This window comes from Polypterus senegalus, unplaced genomic scaffold (genome assembly GCF_016835505.1).
Source record: "Polypterus senegalus isolate Bchr_013 unplaced genomic scaffold, ASM1683550v1 scaffold_119, whole genome shotgun sequence".
Classification (NCBI taxonomy): domain Eukaryota; kingdom Metazoa; phylum Chordata; class Cladistia; order Polypteriformes; family Polypteridae; genus Polypterus; species Polypterus senegalus.
The window spans coordinates 437,733-447,388 of record NW_024383076.1 but is presented as its reverse complement, the minus strand read 5'-3'; the positions used below and the strand labels follow the sequence as shown (position 1 = coordinate 447,388).

The window sequence follows — 9,656 nt, the reverse complement described above, 5'->3', positions numbered from 1 at the left end:
GTCTAAAGATCCAAATCTTACATTTTGTTATATCCTTGGTGTTTGAAATCTCTTGATACAAACTCAAGTATTTGAAATAATGGTGTCTATTTGCTTTTGTAACTCATATTATTGCTCTTCTCAAATGTTATGTTCCATGCATTTCTGGAAGCTGCCAGGTGAACACACTTCTTCATTTCAGAGTTTTCTTGATAATGTAGTTGCAGAGAAATCTCTAAAGATTAAGTACCATTCTGTAAACTTAGTTATATTTGTCATATTGTGGCCTTCCTTTAATCCAGTTCTATATCAATCTAACTGTTATAGCATCGAGGGTGGCACAGTGGCGCAGTGGTAGCACTGCTGCCTCACAGTTAGGAGACCCGGGTTCACTTCCCAGATCCTCTCTGTGTGGAGTTTGCATGTTCTCCCCGTGTGTGTGTTTTCTCCAGGGGCTCTGGTTTCCTCCCACAGTCCAAAGGTTAGGTGCATTGGTGATCCTAAATTGTGCTTGGTATGTGTGTGTGTGCCCTGCCCAGGATTTGCTCCTGCCTTGTGCCCGGGAATGGCTCCAGCAGGACCTTGTGTTAGGATACAGCGGGCTGGAGAATGGATGGATGTTATAGCATTAGAAACACTAAACCTCATCAAATACTACATTTTCTAACTCAGTAGTTCAGGATACACAATATGATTTATTTAATGATGCAGCGATCATCTGTGAAATAAACAAACCACATATTTGTATATACCAATGTGGTTTATTTTTATTTTTTTATTTTCATTTGGCAAAAAAAAGTCATTTGTTTCTAGCCAGTATGTAGATACACTTGAACTGTGAGGCAGCATAAGTTTAAAAGCACAGCCGATTCAAAATATGAAATTCCATTTTAAGCTCTATTTTCTTAATTGGACTTCAGAATACACAGTGTGTTTTTTCATTTGTCCCCTCTGTTGTTGACTTTCCATGGTTCTCACTTCAGCATAATGCAGGTCATCCTGGATAGGAGACAAAAATGATAACTCATACAGTCATTTCATTCATAAATCAGCAAATGTTTGTTTACTGTAAGTGCCACCATAAAAGGCAAGGGTGTGCCATGAGTATGCTTTTCCAAACAAAAGAGTGATATTCCCTACATATAGGAGACATTATATGAGCAAAATATCACAACTTTGCAAGTGGAAAAAGCAAGCACTCCCCTATATTTATCACTACATCATATATCTCAAATTAGAGTGAGATGCAAATGATCAGAACATCATGGGAGAGGATCATCTCTAAACCAGATTTATTTAAACCTCAGACATGTTGTCTGCTTTTTGTTGTTGAAGTGTGTGTCACAATACTGAGATCAAAAGAGCTCCCTGAGGCCTTCAGAAAGAAAGAAGGTTACAGATGCCTATAAATCTGGGAAGGAATTCAAAAAGATCTCCAAACAATTGAAAACCAACCATTCCTGAGGATCATCTATAAGTAGATAATAGTGTCAAACTACGGGAAGCACTCTCCAGGCCTGGCCCCCTCAGTAAATTCAGCCAGAAAGCAGAACACAAGATGCTTTCACTATGATAGCTCTTTCCACTGTTGATGTCAAAGTGCATGAGTTTACCATTAGAAAGTGGCTGCATAGCTAGACCTATATGCAAGGTGTGCGAGGGAGAAAACTTTACTCTCAAGAAAGAATGTCATGGCAAAACTAAAGTTTGCCCATGAACACCTAGAAAAAAAATGTGCTCAGGAGTAATGAGGTAAAGATGGACATATTTCACCACCATAAGAGAAGACATGCTTGGTGAAAACCAAAGGCAGAATTTGACCAGAAGAACATGATAGCAACTGTAAAACATGGCAGTGGAAATGTTAAGGTTTGGGGCTGCTTAGCTTCATCAGGGTCTGAGCAGCTTATTATCACAGGAGCCACTATGAATTCTTCATTGTATAAGAGGGTATTTGAAGATAAAGTGAAAACATCCATTAGAAAAATGAAGCTCAAACATAAGAGGAGCTTGCAAAATGACAATGGTCTTAAACATACCAACACATCCTTCAACAAATGGCTAAAAAGAGAGAAAGAACTGGAAGGAGCTGGAATGGCCAAGTCAAAGCCCAGATCAGAATTCCAACAAGATGCTATCAGAGGGTTTGAAACGGGCTGTGCATGCAAGACATCCCTCAAAATAGAGGACTGGGAAAAACTTTCTCTCATTTGATATCAGAGACTGCTAGGCATTTACAGGGTATGCCTGCTCTGGGAGCAATACCACCGATTAGGGCCAAGATGGTACTTACCCAGGCTACTTCTTCAGGCAGTTCCTTTAGGATTGATACTATTTGTATAGACAGATTCAATTTAAAAATGGGCATCATGTCCTGGGTCATCGGTTATTGAATAGAATACATGCTTACACTAAGTGTGCCAATGATGCTACTCTTGCACCATTTTGCAGTTTTTAAATCTTTCTCTGTGATCAAAATACTGCACTTAGCAAACCAAATCCTACACACAACAACAGTGACAGGAGTCCTGGGTTCAAATACAAGAGTTTATCAATCACAGGTACCTTATAAAGGCTTTCAAAAGTGACACAACCACAAATATTCTCTCTTCTTCTCTCTTTTGCCTCTCCTTCTACTTCTCCCAAGTGAGCTTTGCCCATCTTCCACCCAACTCCAACTTGTCTGGATGAGATTGAGTGGCTTCTTTATTCTTAGAGTACTAACAGTGCTGAGCCATTGCCTCTTGGAGGCACTTTCAGGTCAAAGTGTAAGCAAAAGCAAGGATTACAAATCCCCACAGCACCCCATGGTAGCACCCATGGAACCCAACAGGGTTGGTCCATGGCATTACAATTTCCAGTTTGCCCTGTGGATGTCCATTTGGGTACCAGGGCTCAGGGTGCTGCCAACTAGCATATCAAGGAAGGTCATTGCCATGACCCATAGTCTCACCTGTCCTTCTAATGTACCGGTTTCCAGGCTGGGTAACCATCTCTGCTCCATGTCCACCAGAATGTCAACACACACACTTCATAGCTTTGGTATCTTCTGCCAGCCTTTTGGACAGAACTTGGGCCTTGTAATGGACTAGCACTCTATTTCTGTCAGGAGCGCAATCCAGCAATCTGCATCAACAGAGGCTTGCTTACCATTGTCATGTAATGAAGACCATGAAAAGATTGATATTACCCTGTATATTAGTCAAATGTGAAAGTGAGCCCAGTAAGTTACATTTACTTATTTGGATGACAATTTTGTCGAAGATGGACTTAAAACATTTGAGATATAATTTGGTCAATTTCTTTGTTTTTTTCTCCAGTTGGAGCACAGGCAGGTGGATTGTCAGCAGGTGTCAGTACATTAGAACATTAGAACAATCTAGACGAGAACAGGCCATTCAGCCCAACAAAGCTCGCTGGTCCTATCCACTTGTTTCCTCCAAGAAAACATCAACTCGAGTTTTGAAAGTCCCTAACGTCTTGCTGTCTACCACACTACTTGGTAGCTTATTCCAAGTGTCTATCGTTCTTTGTGTAAAGAAAACTTCCTAATGTTTGTGCGAAATTTACCCTTAACAAGTTTCCAACTGTGTCCCTGTGTTCTTGATGAGCTCATTTTAAAATACAAGTCTCGATCCACTGTACTAATTCCCTTCATAATTTTAAACACTTCAATCATGTCACCTCTTAATCTTCTTTTGCTTAAACTGTAAAGGCTCAGCTCTTTTAATCTTTCCTCATAATTCAACCCCTGTAGACCTGGAATCAGCCTAGTTGCTCTTCTCTGGACCTTTTCTAGTGCTGCTATGTCCTTTTTGTAGCCGCAGTAGCAGCATATGAATTCATAACCTCAAACCTGTTTATTAAAGTTTACTTTATAGACTGAATCTTGGAGCACATATACTGTTTAAACATTTTTGAGATTGTTTTACAAACAAACAACACCATTCATATTTTTTTGATTTCACATCTACTATTTATACAGTCAGAGAAATATTTTGGCTCAAGAGCCAACTTGGACAGAGGTTAGACTTAATGGAAACCTGTCAGGGAAGCAAAATTGCCAGATTGTTATCCGAACATAGAGAGACACTCAAGCTTGTTTACTCTCCCTGATACTGTACAACTTTTATACAAATAATTGTAAGAGTTCTTTCCTAGGTAGATTTGTGATCAAATTTACAGATAAGAAAACCTGGTCAGATAAATACAAGGTGATTGGACTGAATATGAATGCATTCCCTTTATTTACAAAGGAGAAGAGCAAGACCAACAACTGTTGCACATACATTTTCAGGAAAAGGACAAAATCAATCCAATCCTACTGTATTGTCCCAAGACAATAAAGATGCAGATGTATTTAAAGAAATATGTGTGTCATGGTGGCCAACATTGATAACATGTTATTTTATAAATTATTTATAAAAAACATTTCAACATTTTGCATCACCTGTGGCTATGACAGGACTAGAGGTACACAAAGAGTTCTGTTAATAAAAGTGACTGTAAGTTATTAGTGACAAATTAAATAGTCAGATTTTGTTTTGGATACAATTCCATGAAATGTATGCTAAAATTACCATTATATCACAGCAGACATTAAATTCAAATTCACTATAGGTCAAAACCCCATATGCCATATACAGTTCCAAGAAAAAATAAGTGAACCCTGTGGAATTTCTAAATACAACCTATTAAACTAAATATATACACACACACACACACATAACACACATTTGCATTTTCATGTCTTTATTGAACACAATGAGTAATCATTCACAGTGCAGGCTGGACAAAGTAAGTGACCCCTCAAGTTTAATAACTTGTAGATCCTCCTTTAGCAGAAACGACCTGCACCAAACCTTTCCTTGACCTACTTACAAGACTTGTGCAATGTTGGGGATGAATTTTGAATCATTTGTCTCTATAAATCTTTTGATTCATCAGTATTTCTGGGTTGTCTTGACTGCACAGCCCTTGTCAGGTCATGTCACAGCATCTCAGTTGGGTTAAGGTCATGTCACTGACTTGGTTGTTTTTCTTTTTCAGTCATTCTTTAATTGATTTACTTGTGTGCTTTGAGTCATTATCTTGTTGCGTTACTCAACCTCTGTTAAGCTTGAGGTCATGGACTGTTGCCCTTACGTGTCTTGATACAACTTTGAATTTGTTCTCTCAATGATTGTAAAGCATCAAGAATCCCAAGGTTACAATGCAGGTCCAAACCATGATGCTCTCATCACCATGCTTCACAGTTGTGACGAAGTTTTGGTGTTGGTACACAATTCTCTCTTTCTTCCAAACATAGTGTTGTCCATTTGTCTCAAAAATATAGACTTTTGTCCCTTCTGCCTACAGAACATTTCTTAGATGTGCTATAAAACATTCAGGTGGCTGTAAGCAAACTTGAGGTGTGCTGCAATTTTTTTTTTTTTTTTATGACAGCAGTGTTTGCCTTCTTGGTGCCTTTTCATAAACACCATTTGTCTTCTGCTGTTACCCTTGTGCTCTTTTGCATCTCTTTGTGAATTCTCCTTTGTGCTGTTGAAGTGAAGTTTACAAAGCACCAATTCCTAGGTAGAGTAGCTACTGTCCTGATTTTTCTCAATTTCTTAACAGTTTGTCTTACCAAGATTTGATACATACCATGGTCTTTAACAAAGCTACTGCCGCCTTTTCCATCTTAATGCATCACAGCGTGACAGTTGTTTGGGTCATGGTATGGTTCACAATAACTAATTATTCTAGAGGAGAATAGATTTGTTAGTAACCAGGCTTCATGTGTCTGGCAGCTGTGCCACCCATACTTTCAATCTAATTAGAACATTAGAATAATCTGGATGAGAACAGGCCATTCAGCCAAACAAAGTTCACCAGTTCTATCTACTTAATTCTTCCAAAATTGCATCAAGTCTAGTTTTAAAATTCCTTAAAGTTCTCCTGTCCACCACACTACTTGGTCTCTTATTCCACATGTTTGTGGTTCTCTGTGTAAAGAAAAACTTACTAAGTCTGTAAGAAATTTACCCTTCACAAGTTTCCAACTGTGTCCTGGTGTTCTTGTTGAACTTATTTTACAGTCAAAGTCTCAATCCACTGACCTTCATAATTTTAAACATTTCAATCATAATCTAATTTTGCTTAACCTGTAAAGGCTCAACTCGATTAATCTTTCCTCATAATTCATTTCCTGTAGCTCTGAATCAGTCTAGTCGCTTTTCTCTGGACCTTTTCCTAGTGCTGTTATGTCCTTTTTGTAGTCTGAAGACCCAAGCTGAATACAGGACTCCAGATGAGGCCTCACCAGTGTGTTTAAAGGTTGAGCAGAACCTCCTGTAAGTTGTACACCACACATCAAGGTGCTATATAACCTGACATTCTGTTAGCTTTCTTAATGGCTTCTGAACTCCTCTGGCAGTTGACAGCTTAGAGTCCACAATGACTTCTAAATCATTCTCATAAGTTTTATTTTCAATTTTAATATCCCCATTGTGTATTTATACCTAACATTTTTAGTTCCTCTATGTAATTATTTACATTTACTTACATTAAATTTAAGGCAGAATGTTGTCCATGGTCATCTCCTTCATTGTAACAATTTTCTCCCATTAGCTTTTGGAGACATCATTCACACAAGGAGTCACTTTCTTGTTTCAGTCTGCACTGTGAATGATGACTCAATTTGCTCAAGAATGACATGAAAAGTCCGACTGTGTATCTGTTATTAGTTTAGTCAGATGGTGAATGTCTAAAATGGTGACTTGGATGAAGATCAGATCACATTTTACTAGGAATCAATGCATAAATCTAGATAATTCCACAAGTATCACTTACTGTTTCTCACAATTGAATAATAATTGACTAGGAGTTCCACTAAGAATTGTGCAAAAATGTATAAACTTCAAAGATCACAATACCTTCAACTTATAGATGATAGAATGAAATTCCTCCAGTTGAAAACAGTAAGTCTTCACACTAGTAGCGTGGTATAGGATATTAGAGCAGATTTTTCATAGCACACTATTGTCCCATCTGGTGATCCCAGTGTTGGATCTACCATCAGGGCATCTTAATCTGGCATGCTCGCCCAGAGGCCCATGACAGCAGGTGACTATTCACCAATAACCCACAAATCCCACCACTCATTCACTTGATGAAATGTTAGAGTATCTGTGTGCCTAAATGATCAATGAAATGAAACAACAAAGAATCTGTGCACTGTAATGATGAAATTTCTTTGAGTTAAAATGATCAAAGGGGGCCAACTCCCTGGGAGGTGATGAAGCAATCAAGTCTTATGCTAAAATTAATTTAAATGCATTAAATGAACTGGTGCATGTGCACTGCATTGTTAACAGTATAATGAAATCTCTGCTAAGAAGCTAAGTCTCCCAGAGACCTGTGGGGGTCTTAATCTAGCCTTGTAGTGACCTTATGCTGACCCTAGGTCACAGGGTAAGACTTCTGTTATAAACCATTCTTGTGTATCATGACACTTGAGGTTTTTGTTTTGTTTAGAATACATCATGTAAGAATTTCACTGAATTTTATGCACAAGACAATACAACAATTACTACTGATTAAAATGTCCTTAACACTACAATCCCTGAAGCCTATGAAAAAACTTGCAATCCTGGGCCACCTTAAATTCCTTCACACCTCTCCATCAGCATCTTTTGTTTTGTAAATATGCAAACAGCAAGCAACCTGCAATTCCAATCCCCACAAACCCCATCCCCACCCCCAAAACCACAACCCACCCCCACCAATAGAGCTCAGTTTGTCACAAAATTCTCAGAGTTCAAGACTCCTTATCTGCGTGTGAGGTGCCTGGGGTTGTATAGGGTAAATACTATGTGCTTATTTGTAATACATGCATTTCATGTGTGTTCTGTGTCTATAAAGATCTCGGTAAGTGTAGGTTGAAAGGAAATGTGAGAAATGCAAGAAGTGCAGAACACATACCTAAAGCCGAAACGATGATGTGAAGTGTATAATGTGTGAAGACTTCCGTCCAAATATCAAATAAACATGTTTGCTTTTATTGAAGAATATAACCAAAGGATAAAAATCATTTGTTTTACATGTTGCTGTCAATGAGTAACAAACCCATGCTCAAATGTCAATTAACAGAAAGTTGGTATGTTTTCTTGGATGGTGCAGAGGTAAGAACTGCTGCCTTATAACCAAAAGGTTCTGGGTTAGGGTTAGGGTTACAGTCTATACTGTATACTCTATTACTATAATTAAACTTACATTTCATTTGAGTCTGTAACATCAGGTGTAGATTTTGGCTACTTGTAAAAGTTAGTGCTTGTTTTTTTATTATTCAGTTTTATTCTGTCATTGACATTCATGTGGTACAGTGAACTTGCCTCTCCCTCTCTAAGTTGATGACATTTATCTTCATTCTTTTCACAAGAGCAGCGATGACCACAGTTGGCACTGTGGTTTACACCTGTTAACTATTTGTTGTACCAGCAATCAAAGATACAATGTCCTGTGACCGCTATCAGAGTACCATGCAGTATTTGTGCTTTGGCAACAAAGACACCTGTGCAGAACATTTGAAAAATGACAGATTTGCTGTGATTTTGGAAATCTGGCAACGTTTTGTTGAGAACTGTGTTTTGAGTTACAACTCAGGGCAAAGACTTTCCAAGTCTGTGGTCATAAAGTTTATGGAGCCATTTCTGGACAAAGGCAGAATTGTAACAACACACAGCTTCTTCACTGCACTTTCACTGGCTAATAGACGGCTGCACCGCAACACAACTCTGCTTGGCACCAGAAGTAAAATGGGACTTCCACCTGCAGCAAAAGTGACTTCAGTACGTGAGCAATTTGCCACGCTAGTGTGTAAATCTGGCAGTGCCATGCTGACAGAGTATGCACCCCAAACTTTTACAAGTAGCCAAAATTTACACCGGGGTTTACAGACTCAAATCAAACATATGTTTGTCACTACTCAAATCCACAACCTTGTGGTTATAAAGAAGCAGTTCTTACCTCTGCACCATCGAAGAAAACATATCAGCTTTCTGTCGATTAACATTTGGGTTTTTAACTCATTGACAGCAACATGTAAATTGAATGATTTTATTTTTGGTTATATTCTTATGTGTTTATTTGATATTTGGACTAAAGTCTTCACACATTATATACTTGACATCATTATTACTATAACATGGAAAAAGCTTTGTTTTAACTATGTGTTCAGCAGTTCCTGTCATCCTACATGTACACAGATCATTGTAGGCATGGAATACCCATGAAATGCAAGTGTTCCAAATAATGATAAGTTATTTACCATATACAGCTCTAGGTACCTTACTCCCAGATAAACAGACCTGAGCTCTGTCAGTGGAGGGGATGGGATAGCAGGCTGCTTATGCTGATCGACACATTTACAAAATAAAAGATGCCGATGGAGAGGTGCGAAGGAATTCAAAGTGGCCCGGGATTATGAGTTTTTTTTATAGGCTTCAGGTATTCTAGTGTTAAAGGTAGGAAGTAACAATGTACATTATAATATAATGCAAATAATTACCTCATAACAGGGTTGCTGCGACTCTAGAATTTTCTTAGGATTTCTACAAGACAACCATTTTTTTTCAATGGCTAAAGGAATCAAAATATAATTCATTAAATTATCTTTACCATTATAAATAGCAGAC

The 9,656-nt window shown here is 38.2% G+C and overlaps 1 protein-coding gene across 1 annotated transcript in view; it reads right to left on the bottom strand.

Annotated features, from left to right (window-relative positions):
* Positions 1–748: 748 nt before the first annotated feature.
* LOC120521309 overlaps positions 749–9,656 on the bottom strand; it is a 32,932-nt gene continuing 24,024 nt past the window's right edge. Inside the window, exons 4-5 of the mRNA XM_039743021.1 lie at positions 9,530–9,600; positions 749–978 (exon numbers count right to left, since the gene is read on the bottom strand). Coding sequence (XP_039598955.1) covers positions 877–978; positions 9,530–9,600 — 173 coding nt within the window. The 3' untranslated portion in view covers positions 749–876. The remainder of the gene's footprint in view (positions 979–9,529; positions 9,601–9,656) is intronic.